Source organism: Octopus bimaculoides, chromosome 19 (assembly GCF_046866305.1).
Source record: "Octopus bimaculoides isolate indiv1 chromosome 19, ASM4686630v1, whole genome shotgun sequence".
In the NCBI taxonomy this organism is placed as follows: domain Eukaryota; kingdom Metazoa; phylum Mollusca; class Cephalopoda; order Octopoda; family Octopodidae; genus Octopus; species Octopus bimaculoides.
The window spans coordinates 37,157,078-37,172,178 of NC_142946.1; the positions used below are offsets into that span (position 1 = coordinate 37,157,078).

The 15,101-nt window shown below is 38.4% G+C and overlaps 1 protein-coding gene across 1 annotated transcript in view; it reads left to right on the forward strand.

Annotated features, from left to right (window-relative positions):
* LOC106871772 (uncharacterized) overlaps positions 1-15,101 on the forward strand; it is a 62,701-nt gene that overhangs the window by 37,589 nt on the left and 10,011 nt on the right. The window contains exons 3-5 of the mRNA XM_014918410.3: positions 6,766-7,264; positions 7,889-8,071; positions 10,237-10,531. Coding sequence (XP_014773896.2) covers positions 6,766-7,264; positions 7,889-8,071; positions 10,237-10,531 — 977 coding nt within the window. The remainder of the gene's footprint in view (positions 1-6,765; positions 7,265-7,888; positions 8,072-10,236; positions 10,532-15,101) is intronic.

Here is a 15,101-nt window from a genome sequence, read left to right on the forward strand (position 1 = left end):
TGTATTTACAGACATGGTTCTGTGGTTATGAAGTTTGCTTCACATTCATGTAGTTTCAGGTTCCATCCCACTGCTTTGCACTATATATATATATATATATATATATATATATATATATATATATATAATGTGTATATCGTTTCGTTTAACGTCCGCTTTCCATGCTAGCATGGGTTGGACGATTTGACTGAGGACTGGTGAAACCGGATGGCAACACCAGGCTCCAGTCTGATTTGGCAGAGTTTCTACAGCTGGATGCCCTTCCTAACGCCAACCACTCAGAGAGTGTAGTGGGTGCTTTTACGTGTCACCCGCACGAAAACGGCCACGCTCGAAATGGTGTCTTTTATGTGCCACCCGCACAAGCCAGTCCAGGGGCACTGGCAACGATCTCGCTCGAAAATCCTACAGGAGCCAGTCAGGCGGTACTGGCAATAAAGAGAGAGAGAAAGGATTAAAAAATCCAGGCAGATATCAATAATATTGCCAAAAAAAGCATCCAACATAAATTTCACCAACACAGTCGACATTTTGTGTAAAATGCTTAGTGAAGAGAGCTCACTGTTTAATACGAGATGGAAACATTTAAACATAGAAATGAGCAAAGATGAAAACTTATACACTACTTATACAGGCAAAGAATGTGAGAGATTTAGGCTGGATATGCTTACTCCAGATTCTTTCAAGCGTTTGATTTTTGCATAAAGTTGGACAGACAAAAGGGATGCAGAAATCCAAACGAAAATTCTACTGAAACTGGAAATGAACCAGGATTTGACATCTCAGAAATTGTCGAAAGAGTGTAATGGAAGAAATTCAGTGGAAAGAGTGTTTTCACATAAGACCAGTGCAAAAAAGTCAGAAGACAAAGTGTTGCAGGAAAAACAAAAAATATTGGGATGTAGACCTATGTATGGCATGTGGTGGGATGCACCTGAAAAAAGATTGTCCATATAAAACAGCAAAGTGTTTTCGCTGCAGGTTCACAAGACAGAAAATTGCACTGCAAAGCTAGAATGGTCGGAAAATAGGACAGACAAGAAAAAATAAATAGTTTGTCAGCAGGAAAAGTTGTCGACAACAAACAGAAAATTTGTGAATGTGAGAGTTGAAACCACTAGTGTCAGAATGCTGTTAGACATGGGAAGTTACATCACAATCATAAATGAGAAAACATGAGAACAAATGGGCAAACCAAAATTATGTAATCTGTTTCAAATAACGTAAGGTGTTACGGGAAGAAAATTATATTTCACAGGCGAACGTGTTTGTAATATAATGTTCAAAGGTCAAACCAAAAAAGTGAATGTTTGTGTTGAAAAAAATCTATGAATTCATTTGGCACTGAATGTATGGAGAAATTTAATATATGAGATACACCCATAAGTGTTTTGTGCAATAAATGGAGCAGTCAAATAATCAAATGAGGTCGATGAGACAAAGAATAAAAGAAACTTTCCCAAAAGTTTTTTTCAGAAGGTTTAGGCTGTTGCACAAAAACAAAAGCAAGGATTGCTATGAAAGAAAATTCAACATCTATTTTCAGGCCCAAATGGAACATGCCATTTGCAGCGGTAGACCAGGTCAATAAAGAACTAGAAAGGTTGGAAAGCCTGAATATAATTGAAAAGATTGACCATGCAGATTGGGCAGCACCAGCAGTCTATTAAAAAAAAAAAAAAAAAAAAATCTAAGAGTGTGCGCAGACTTCTCAGCTGGATTAAATGACTGTTTACTCACACACAATTACCCACCAAGCCCAGAAGAAGTATTTGCTAAACTAAATGGAGAGAAAATTTTTTCAAAGTTAGGCTTCTCAGAGGCGTACCTTCAAATTCAGTTACAGGAAGATTGCACACATCTACTAACAATCAACATGCATTGTGGATTCCACAAGTTCAAACAACTGCCATTTGGAGTAAAAGTGGCACCTGCTATATTCCAACAGATGTCAAGTGATTGCGACTTTGCCATTACATACCTCGATAACATTTTGATAAAGAGCGAGTCTCGGGTGCAATATGTCGAAGACATAAAGAAAGTATTTGAGAGAATAATACAGGCTAAAACTGATTGAAGACAAATGTGAATTTCTGATGGAAAAAATAAAATTCCTAGGCCAAGTAATTGATGAAAGTGGACACACAGACCAGGCCCATCAGGGCAGTAGCAATACGAATTATACCACTCCTGACAAGTATGACAATGCTACAAGCATTCCTAGGCTTGGTAAATTATTATCAAGTGTATATCCCAAATATACATAAGGTAAAGGACTACTTGATAAATTACTAAAAAAAAAATACCTAATGGGTTTGGACAGAGAAATGCCTGAAAGCATTTAATGAGTTAAAAGATGTGTTAATTTCAGACTTGTATTTTATGCATTTCAACCCAAAGTTTGAGATAACACTTACTACAGATGCTAGTGGGTATGGGATAGGAGCCATGCTCCTACTCAAGATAACAATGGCAGGAGAAGGGCCATAGCTCACACATCAAAGACATTATTGCCAGTGGAAAAGAGCTATAGCCATACTGAAATAGAGGCATTGGCTTTTAGGTTTGACATGTAAAAGTTCCACAGGTTCATTCATGGCAGACATTTTTGGTTGCAAACGGACCATAGACCTCTAATAATGATATACGGATCCAAGGGAGGAATATCAACACATGTGGCAAACAGACTGCTGCAGTGGGGTACCATTCTATTAAGCTCTGCTTATAGAATGGACTAACTGCCTTCAAAAGAAGTTGGGGCATGTCGATGGCCAGTCTAGATTAATTCCAAGAAATAACGAACTACTAGATTACATCATAATAGCAGCTCTAAGAGCAGAATGTGTAACATCATGCGTGAACTACCAGTAATTTTGGAAGAAACAAAAAGATGCAAGAAATTACAAATTTATTAATGAAACAAAATTGTGGTTGACAAAGGAAATAAAGAAAGGTCTGATGCAAAGAACCACCAAGATATGATGGTGTACATTACAGAAGAGAATACTAAAAGAGTTCCATGTGGGACACACAGGCATCTCTCGAATGAAAGCGCTGATGCGAAGTTTTGTATACTGGCCAAGCATAGACAGGGAAGTTGAAAACCTAGTAAAAGGCTGCACATGATGAGTGCTGGCAGAAAAACTACCTACTACAAAATGTGAACTTTGGCTGGAAGAGAAAATACCATGGTCCCAATTGCATATCAATTTTGCAGGCCTTGTAAATGGATATTATTACTTAATAGTAGTGGATAGCTACACAAAATGGGCTGAGGTCATGAGGTGCAAACAACCAACCTTATATATGGTAATAAACTTCTTACACAAGCTGTTCACAAGATTTGGTGTACTGGATATAATTATCTCTGATAACGGAACATGGTTTGTATCCTGTGAGTTTAAAAGATTCTGTGATAAGTTCATGTTAGAACATAAGACTATAGCACTGTATCACCCTAGATCGGCTGGAGGAGCCAAACGGTTCATGGACACTTTTAAGAAAGCTAATAAGGAAGCCATAAACAAGGTTATGATCCATTAAGAAAGCTAATAAGGAAGCCATAAACAAGGTTATGATCCAACAATTCTTAAGGGTATACAGCGTAACTCCAAACCCTAATGCGCCAAAAGGAAGTTCATCAGCAGAATGAATGTTTCCCAGAAAGGTGAAGTCAATATTCGATAAACTGTTACCAGTGAAGAAAAAATATGTACTAGTAAAGATATGCCAAAATTCTTTAGAATTGATGATAAGGTATATGTTAGAATGTACAAAAATGTCTAGCAATACTGGGAAGAAGGAGAAATTGTAACATGGCACGTAAAAGACACTATTTCGAGCGTGGCCGTTTTCGTGCAGGTTACACGTAAAAGCACCCACTACACTCTCTGAGTGGTTGGCGTTAGGAAGGGCATCCAGCTGTAGAAACTCTGCCAAATTTAGATTGGAGCCTGGTGTTGCCATCCGGTTTCACCAGTCCTCAGTCAAATCGTCCAACCCATGCTAGCATGGAAAGCCTACGTTAAACGATGATGATGATAGGAAGAATGATTTATGATGTAAGAAGCAGAAATGGAATGGAAAAGAGACATAGAAATCAGCTTAAGGAAAGGGTTATTAAAAAGGAACCACCAAGAGTAGAAATATTGATGGATTGGCTAAATGACACTTTTCAAGTTTCGGCACCATTACAAGAAGTCGAAACCACACGTACAAATACTGAATTCCTAAAAGTAGACCCCCAAGAAGAAAAGATATGGAGTATATAAAAAAAAACAAAAGAGCAGGTGGGGTGAATAAAATAAATTGATTGTTAAATAAAATAATTAAAAGGGGAGATGTTGTATAGTGAAACTATACCCCTCCCGGTAATAAGTGGTAGAAACCAGCCATTATAAATAGACCAGTGGCCGGTTGTCAAGAGAGGGTTGAGAATCAAAGAGTTGAGAGTTGACATTTCTAGTTGGTGTCTTGTGGAGCTATCAGCGATGGTAAGACAAAAGAAGTTAGTGTATTACTATTTTGGTATGAAGAGCTACAATGGTATCCAATGACTAGTAACTATTGTGGCTACTAGCATAAAACAGCAACTACAGTCACACATCACCAGTTGGAGGAACCCATTTTACAACAGTGTATCTATCTATCTATCTATATATATATATATATATATATATATATATAAATGTATCTATATAATAAAGATGAACATTGTGTGTGTGTGTGTGTGTGTGTGTGTCTGCCTGTCCATCTAAAGCATGAAAGGCTATATAAAAACTAAAAGCTATAATTTTTGTGTAAAATTTTATGCTGGAAACAATGGAAGTGGTCCCAAGTCTCTACGTGCCCTCCTAAGGGAGCTATAGGACCTTTTTGCAACATGTTCGACAAATCAATGTTCCCAAAGTAATGACTTGTCTGAGGGAGATAACTAAACGTACAAAGTTTTTCTTACATGAATATATGATGTTAACAATGGTTGTGCGAAAGAGCAATCATTGCACCAAAGAACATTAATGTGAATAATATAAATGAAAGACTCTAAAAAGATTTATCAGGAAATGAAAATACTAACTCTGTTGTTGACGACTTGGGAATTGTCAATTACCTGGTTGAGTTCTTAAACTCAATAGAGCTATAAAGTGCTCCTCTTTATTGCCTTCGATTGAAAATAGGTTCTCCAATCATGCGTCTGCAGAACTTTTCTCAACCAAAGCTGTGCAATGGCACAAGACTTGTGAAGAAATTAATGAGAAATGTCATAGAGGCCACAATAATTTCTGTCTGTGGAAGAGGCAAAGATGTTTTTATTCTTTGCTTACCTTTAATATGCCCTCCCAATATGTCTGTCTTTTGCGATGTCCAAATTGGATAGATGAATGTTAAGGTGGTTTGGCCACATGGAGAGGATGAATGAGGAGCAGATAGTAAGGAAGGTGATGAAGGCTGAAGTGGTAGGAAGCAGAACCAGAGGCAGACCTCTGTTTGTGTGGATGAATGGAGTGAGGAAAGCTTTGGTGGTTAGAGGAGTTGGAGTGAGAGAGGCAAGAAGGTTTAAAAATGATAGGAAGGCTTGAAGAGTGTTTGTAGATGGATGAGTGAATTTTGGTGTTGCTCAAAGGGGTATGGAACCAGCATGATGCAGCAGGGGTAAACCAACATATGCTGTCAGGCCCTGCTGCTGATATTGGGGGTTGTGTTCTATGCCTTGACCCGAGCATAGAATGGGGCTCACCCCTTTTGAGCTGGGATATGGAGTTCCTGGTGTGTGTTTTGTGGCTACCCCCTCCTAAAAAGAATGAGGAATAGGCTTGGGTATATATATATATATATATATATATATATAATGATGGTTTATTGCCAACTTAATGTGGCAGTCCCAGGGAAGGGATGAATGCTTCCAGTTGGCTATGTGACACAAGCTTTCTGTGTCCTTAAGTTTTCAAACAGGGGAGATAAGCACCACCCCCCAGCAAAGCCAGCATCCATAGCCTAATTTCAGAGTAATTGCTCTTCATCAGTTTGGAGTAATTTGGCTTGCTAGCTGCCGATGCTTATTCGCCTTTGAAAACTCATAGAATTTCAAGTGAAATAAATTCACTGACCTATAAAATTAGAAATATTGCATTTCTAAATCTCTTAGAGAGAGTTATACAGTAATTGTGTGTGTGTGTGTGTGTGTGTATATATACATACATACATACATACACATACTTATGTATACATATGTATCTTTATATTTTACTTGTTTCAGTCATTGGCTGAGTTGGTAATGGTGTTGTGCAAAATATATTGTAGCATTTGATTTTGTTCCTCAACATTCTGAGTTCGATTTTCAGACATTGACTTTGTTTTTCTTCATTTCATCATTTAATGTCCATTTTCCGTGCTAGCATGGTTTGGATGACTTGACAGGAACTGGCAAATCCAGGAGCCACTTCAGTTTCCATAATCTGTTTTGTTTTGGTTTCTATGGCTGGATGCCCTTCCTAATGTCAACCACTCCTCTCCACAGAGTATACTGGGTGCTTTTTACATGGCACCTTGGTTTTAGTTGTGTCCAAGCTGGCATGAGTTGGACCCATTCTAGGATGGAAAACGGACATTAAATGTTGATGATGATGATAATCTGTACTGAGGGTCAATTACATCAACTAAACCTCTCCTGACCCTGTCCTACAATGTGTGGCCATGTGCTAATATTTGAAATCCTCATTGTTGTTCTTATTGTTATTATAGTAATTGTTATAATCTATTCCCCAGGTGCAACTATCTACCAGTAATATGGTTGGGGCATGTGCCGGAGCTTCTTGCTTGCCCTCAGGAGGCAGCCATTCCACATACAACTACATTGCCTCCAACAGCAGCAACGCAGGCCTGCAGTCAAAGGACAACCGTGCAGCTTTTGGTGGTATGAAGAAAGGTTTCTTAGAAAACATGACAAACAATTCCAGGGATGGCAGCAGTAATGTTGGTGGTGGTGGCGGCAGCAGCAGTGGTGGTGGTGGTGGTGGTATTAGTAATAGTAGTAGTAATAATAGTGGTGCTACTGGCAGTGCTGGTGCTAGTGGTGGTTGCAACAACAAACGCAGCAACGAGACGAAGAATTTGATTGATTGTAACCAGATAGGCAGCAAGAAAACTTATAACAAGGACATGCCATTTATTAAACCAAAGAACACTGATGTTAGAAGTTCCAGTTTTGAATTGCATGAAGAACTTGAAAATATCCGGGAGAAGCAGACACTTCTCAATTCCACAGGTTAGTCACACACAAATGAGGCTTTTTTTTTTACCATATTTGGATTTATTTTTTTCATTTATTCTTTTATTTGTCCCAGTCATTTTTTACTGTAGCCATGCTGGAGCACTGCCTTAAAGGGTTTTTTGGTGGAAGAAACTGACCCCAGGACTTATTCATTGTAAGCCTAGTACTTATTCTATTGGTCTCTTTTGCTGAAGCGCTGGGTTACAGGGATGTAAACACACCAACATCAACTGATATATGCATATATTTATATGTGTGTGTCTTTGTGTCCATGTTTGTCCTCCACCCACCCCACATTGCTTGACAACCAATGTTGGTGTGTTTATGTCCCTGTAACTTAGTACTAAGTACTAGGCTTACAAAGACTAAGCCTTGGAGTTGATTTGTTCGACTTAACCCTTTAAGGCGGTGCTCTGGCATGGCCACACTCAAATGACTGAAACAAGTAAAAGAATAAAAGAATAAACAATATATGATTTAATAACTGACCTGGTCTTCAATTACTGCACTTTGTATTCATTATTGGCCGTTTCTTAATCTCACACTTTCAGTTGATGTCACTGCAAAAAGAAAAAAAAAATTGTGAAACTGAGTTTCTTTTCCCATTGTGTTTTCCAGAGTGGGTTACCGATGCCTTGTTGACACGTCTTCAAAGCAATCCAAATTTAATCGGTCGGCTCTCAGACCCTACTTTCATCGAAGCCATCACAGACTTCCAAAAGAACCCCCAGTCTGCTATGGCCAAATACCAGGGAGACAAAGATCTTCAAGCATCTATGCAAGAATTCTGTAGTATATTAGGTAAGGGTTTGATATTAAAAATTTGGAGTTTTTCAGATCATACATTTATATAAAACAAGCCTTTAAATTCGAATTTTATGTGTAACACAGTGGTCCTTCATATATATATATATATATATGTTATAACTGCATTGATTCTATAAACAGATGTTGAGAGCCTTCTTAGTGGTGGCATGGTGGTTAGGGTGTTGAATTCATGGTTGTAAGATTGTGGTTTCGATTCCTGAACCAGGTGATGTGTTGTGTTCTTGAGCAAAACACTTCATTTCACATTGCTCCAGTCCACTCAGCTGGCAAAAATGTGTAGTCCTGTGATGGACTGTTGTTCCATCCAAGAAGAAATATATATGCCAGAGAACCTGGGGAAACCGACACTATGCTCATTACAGAGTAATGTAGACCAACCCACATATATATATATATATATATATGTATATATATGAAACAGAATGAGATAGCAAATCCAAGGGTGTGATGAGTTTTCAGGACATTTATAATGAAATAGTCTTACAGCTGTTTCTGGGATATTATGGATATCCCTTCATCAGAGACTGTGTGAGAAAATATTTGAGTTCAAATTATTGTGCAAAAGGAGGTGATAAGGAATATAGAGGGAAATAAGAGGATGAAAGTAGAAATAAGATATATAAAGATATTGTTGTTCCAGTTCCATTATTCAAGGAAAATGGTGTATAGAAGTGGCTAAAATGTTTCCTGTACATGGTATATAGGTTCCAATAGCAGTTCATGTTTAGTCGTTTCAAAGTATGGAGCCGTGGAATCAATGTTGCTCGTTCGAAAGGGTTTTGTGGTGTGAATGAAAATTTGAGAATGTATTGGTAGTATTTGTGGATAGAGGGGGTGGGGAAGATGTGTATGATTAGAAAGAAGAGATAGGTCAAATTTAAAACAGGAAGAGAAAATGAGAGGAAGAAAGAGAGAAAAAAAGGGAGGGAGAAAAAAGTGAAGGAAGTGAGAAAGGGAGTGTTAGTTGGTGGTCAAGATAATGTGATGGGAGGATGGGAGAGGTGTGGGGGAGGGATAGGAAGAGATGAGAAGGTAGGGAGTAAAAGAATGCGAGATATGTGAGTAGGGGTGATATGACAGAACTGCATTAAGGGATGGATAGAGAAAAGGTAGAGGAAAGGTTTGGGTGGGGTGATACTGAAGTGAGTAGTAAATTTGATAGTAAAATTTGAGGTGGACAGAAGAATACAAGGATGTCAAATTACTATAAATAGATGTGTGTGATAGGCAGGACTAGGAGAGGAGGAAAGAAGGTATAATGGCATATATACACATGCACTCATATTCATATACATTTGTGAATATGTATAGATATACGTGCACATACACATATATACAGATGCATATATACACATGCATGCTCAAGCACAATGGTAGATGTATTTGTACATATATATGTGCGCATACACGTATATATACATGCACACGCACATACGTGCACGCAGTTGCACACACATTTACAGTCACACGCATGCACACATATAGGTACTTAGATATACATACACACCGAGACCTTTGGAAATGTGCTGTGCGTGAGAAGACCTGGCAAGCCATGTAAGATCGTTGCCAGTGCCCCTGGACTGGCTCTTGTGCGGGTGGCACATGAGATGCACCATTTTGAGCGTGGCCGTTGCCAGTACCGCCTTACTGGCTCCCGTAAGATTTTCGAGCGAGATCGTTGCCAGTGCCCCTGGACTGGCTTGTGCGGGTGGCACATAAAAGACACCATTTCGAGCGTGGCCGTTTTCGTGCTGGTGACACGTAAAAGCACCCACTACACTCTCTGAGTGGTTGGCGTTAGGAAGGGCATCCAGCTGTAGAAACTCTGCCAAATTAGATTGGAGCCTGGTGTTGCCATCCGGTTTCACCAGTCCTCAGTCAAATCGTCCAACCCATGCTAGCATGGAAAGCGGACGTTAAACGATGATGATGATGATGAATGTGGGTGGTGTAGAAGTGATGATGATGATGATGAAAATGGTTATAGTGAGGATTATTATTACAAAAAGATACAAACAATGACTCGGATGATAAATAACAGTCCGTCACAATAATAACAGAAACAGTAGTGAGCATGGTGATAATGGAGGTGAAGTTGATGGTAGTAATTTTTTTTCTTTTCTCTCTTCATTTGCCAGGTGACCATCTCTTGAAGTTGGACAAGAAAGACGGCACTCACAAGCCGTGTAACTTGGCAGCAGCCACACCCCTTCAGGATGTGGCTGCTCCCTCCTCCGCCTCCTCCTCCTCCTCCTCCAGTGGCGAGGCTGCCTCTTCCTCCGCTTCTCTGAACCACATGTCTTCTGCTTACATGGACAACGAGCATAGAATGCAGGACCTACTTACTGATCCTGAAATCCGGGAAGCCCTCGTTGACAAGAAGGTCCAAGAAGTAATTGCAATGCAAAGTCAAAACCCTGAAAGAGCCCAAAGGTTGGTGTTTTTTGTCTTTATCTTCTATTTTCTGTTTCAGTTGTTAGATTGTGGCCATGCTGGGGTACCACCTTGAATTTTTTTGTCAAATGTATCAACCCCAGTACTTATTTTTTTTTTTTTTTAAAGAACGGTACTTATTCTATCGGCCTCTCTTGGTGTGCTGTCAAGCAGTGATGGGGGACATAATGTATATATATATATATATATATATATATATACGATGGGTTTCTTTCAGTTTCCATTTACCAAGGCTAAACCCAGAACCATGTGGCTGGGAAGCAAGGGTTTCCTTTTATAATTTAATCAGAAGAGAAGGGACAATGCCCGTGTGTTTCCCAACCCCTTATTGACTGGTGAGGTTGATGTGGATATTGCCCAGTCTGAGCATCTTTAAAGAAAAAAGTGCATGAGATGGAGGAGGGACTGTCTTAGTCCAAATACTCAACAACAGAGTGAACTCTGCTAAAAACACCTGAGGATCAGCTGATGGTGCTGTTAAATTGAGTAGCATGTTGGGCCTAACAAATAGGATTTATCTTTTACTTGTTTCAGTCATTGGACTGCAGCCATGCTGGGTGCCACCTTGAAGGGTTCTAGTTGAACAAATCACTCCACCTCCCGATACTTATTTTGTAAGCCTACTACTTATTCTAACAGTCTCTGTTGCCAAACTCCTATGTTACAGGAACACAAGCTGACACCAGTTGCCAAGCAGTGAATTGTGGACCAACAATAGCACACACATTTACATCATATATATAGCGGTTGTGTGGTATGACTCATGCTTCCCAACCACATGGTTCCATTTTCAGTCCCACTGCATGGCACCTTGGGTAAATGTCTTCTACTATAGCCTCAGACCAACTAAAGTCTTGTGAATGGATTTTGTAGATGGAAACTGAAAAAAAGCATGTCGTATATATATATATATATATATATATGTGTGTATGTGTGTGCGTGTGTATGAGTTTGTACTCCTGCCATCACTTGACAACCAATGCTGGTGTGTTTATGTCCCTGTATCTTAGCAGTTTGGCACAAGAGACTAATAGAATAAGTACTAGGCTTACAAAGAATAAGTCCTCAGGTTGATTTCTTCAATTAAAATCCAAGGCGGTGCTCCAGCATGGCTACAAATAGCTGAAGCAAGTAAAAGAATAAAAGAATATATGCGATGAGCTTCCATGAGTTTCTATCTACCAAATTCACTCACAAGGCATTGGTTGACCTAGGGCTTTGGTAGAAAGCACTTACCCAAGTGTTGCACATTGGGGTTGAACCTGAAACCACATAGTTGCAAATGAGGCAATGGTTTTGGCAGGTCTCGCTGCCAAAATGTGATATTGATATAGATAATGTCCATCTTCAACGTTTGTAATCAATATTTATAGATTTGATTATTTGCAACACAGTGAATTCTACTAAATGGAAGTACCCAAAGACCAAGGGTTGATATTAAACAGGGTTGATATTAAACTTTAGAAGCAACTGCTCAAAACCAAAGGTACCCAAGTCCCAGGTGATTGTGCTTAACATAGTTTCATGTTAACACTACCATTGTTGTCCTATCATGCAACTATGTAAATTGTATTCTCAATAGAGTTATGTACCTTGACTCGGTCATCACTTTAACCCAGTGGGGTCACCAAACTTTTCTTTCACAGCAGGCCAGATAACTGAAAGAATGACAAGCGCAGGCTGCATAACCATTTTGTTCAATACAATACAGTGAAGGCATGAAAAATAAAGACAACCAACACATTTATTTACCAAAAAGTTAGCAATAAGATAGTTATATCACACCCAGTGTGCACATGTCCAAATCTCAGAAACTAAGCAGCAAAAAAGGTTGGTGAAATTTGTGAAACTGGTGTTTAGCTTTTAAGATATAATCAATATTTGCTTTGGAATTGCTGAATCCAACCAAGAGAATTACTTTCAAATGTGCAGGACTCAGCTTCAAGAAGCAATAACAGGCATGTGTGCGAAAGTCCTTGTTGGGACATATGAATCTGGCTAAATTTGCATAATTGATGAATATCAAACAGAATTGAAAAACACTGTAAGGGGATCATCATCATCATCATCATTTAATGTCCGTTTTCCATGCTGGCATGGGTTGGACAACTTGACAGGAGCTGGTAAAGCCAAGGGCCACACCAGGTTCCATAGTATGTTTTGGCTTGGTTTCTACAGTTGGAAGCTCTTCCTAATGCCAACCACTTTACAGTGTGTACTGGTTGCTTTTTATGTGCCACCAGCAGCCACATCAATGCTTTTTATGTGGAACCTTCTGTTGTGGAGGGCAGGTCTTTTTGAGTTAGATAATTGTCAAGTGGGTAGATCATTTTATGTCTGCTTTCAATGCTGATACATGTTGAACAGGTCAACTTAGATTCAGCACACAGTATATTGGGTGCATGTTTTTTTTGACACCAGCAGTGTCATGCCCCAGACAAGACCAAAGGGTTCTCTGCATATCTTTTATCATTTATATTTTATCTTTTAAATTCAAATTACGACAAACATAAACAAACAAACGAAGTTTGCTTTTAGAAGCATTGAGATGTCTTAGAAAGTTAAAGAAGTGATTTTTAAATTCTCAATCGCAGGATAATGCTAAGCGTCTCATAAAGCGAGATTTCTATACGTCTTAAATTTGCAGAGGAATCTGTAGTGGGGGAGTTTAGCTCAATCAGTCAGAGCATCGTGATGCGTAATCGTGGAGATGTGAGTTAGAGTCCACAGCTGACAGCCTACACTTTTTTCTGCAAAATAGGGGTAGTTTATTAGCTTTATCTTCTACTTCTTTCAGTCATTAGACTGCAGCCATGCTGAGCCACTGCCTTGAGGAATTTTTAGTCAGATGATTAGACCTCAGTACTCATTTTTTTAAAACCTGGTACTTAATCTATTGATCTCTTTTGCCAAACCGCTAAGTTATGGGGATGTAAGCACCAACAACGGTTGTCAAGCCATGGTGGGAGGACAAGCTCAGACACAAAGATACACATGCACATATATATATATACACACACACACACACACACACATGACAGGCTTCTTTCAGTTTCTGTCTATTAAATCCAGAACCATGTGATTGGAAAGTAAGCTCCTTACTACACAGCCAAGCTTGCATGTATTTTATGTGTAACAATAAGTTGTTACTGATAATATATTGAAATTTTGTGATATATGATATATCACTATTATGCTGATTTGATTAATTGCATTAGAATTTCAGTTATTGAGGCTTTGCAATTAAACGGGGTCAACCAGGACCAGATTTTAAACCATGGAGGATTAAAATCTTAGAAAATTATCAAGTCCCAAAACTCATCCATTTCATGTAATTGAATTTGATGAGTTAGCAGAGAAAGTTTAAATAAATGACTGAAAATGTCACTTTATAGATACACTTTTTCAAAATTCAAATTTCATTTTTTACACATCCACTTGCGGTGTTTGATTTTTTTCTTCATTGTGAAAATACAATGGAGGAGGGAAGAGTGGGGTAAGATTTTTTTCTTTTAATGCGAGTTACATGTTTCAGAATGTAGAACAAGATAAAATGACAGAAAATTACAAAAAAGAAAAAAAATATTTTTGTGGTTGTTGCTGTTCCATGATGAGTGTGTGTGAGAGAGAGGGAGGGGAGAGAGACAGTGGGGAGGGTAGACAAAAACAGGAAATTCAAACAGCAATTTCTGAAAGTCTGCTTTTCCAGTTTCCAAAATAAGAGTAAGTGGGGCACAATGAGTAATATTTACTGCATTTTTGACTTTGAAGTGAATATATTTTTTACAAATGTTTTCACTACCTTGCCAGAACTATATCAGTAAAGTAAAGATCTTCTCTAAACACAGTAAAACCTATAACATATTCAGAACCCTTTCAGAAAATTATCACTGTTCTCTTTGAGCATATAAAAGACAAATTTAAGTGGAGCAATATGGGTAAGACAAGACAAACTAAATATGCCGTTCCATTTCTCCAGAATTAAATTTGAAAAAGGAATAATTCGCATAAACATCCATCCTTAGACATCAGAAATGCGACAAAATTTTAAATATCTTGGTCAAATAAAAGAGGATTACGGAAAAATAGCACATAATATGAAATTAATGAAACTCAACTAAATCTAAAAACTCAACATAAAATATAGCTTCTTCAGCAAAAATTATCCAGATATTTCATTAGCTACCTCAATTACAATCGGAACAAATTTGAGGAAAACTTTCCTGAAAATAGTACCTGTCACCTATGTTTCAAACTCAACTTTAACAACTATGTAATCTAAACTGACTAAATTTTGCTCCAACCACATAACTTATACTGACCAAAATTTACTCCCAAAGATGATGCAATGGTACTGTTATATGGACTGTTAGATATGTAATTCGTCTGACGTTCCGTGTGTCATGTGGTTCGTCTGAGTTCATTGTTTCATTGTTGTTGTCTTGTGGGACTGTCGGAGTAAAAGGTCATTGATATATATATGGCGGACATGACTTTTGTTTATTCATAACGAACATTGGGTGAGTGCGTTCTTTGTATGTAATTGAAC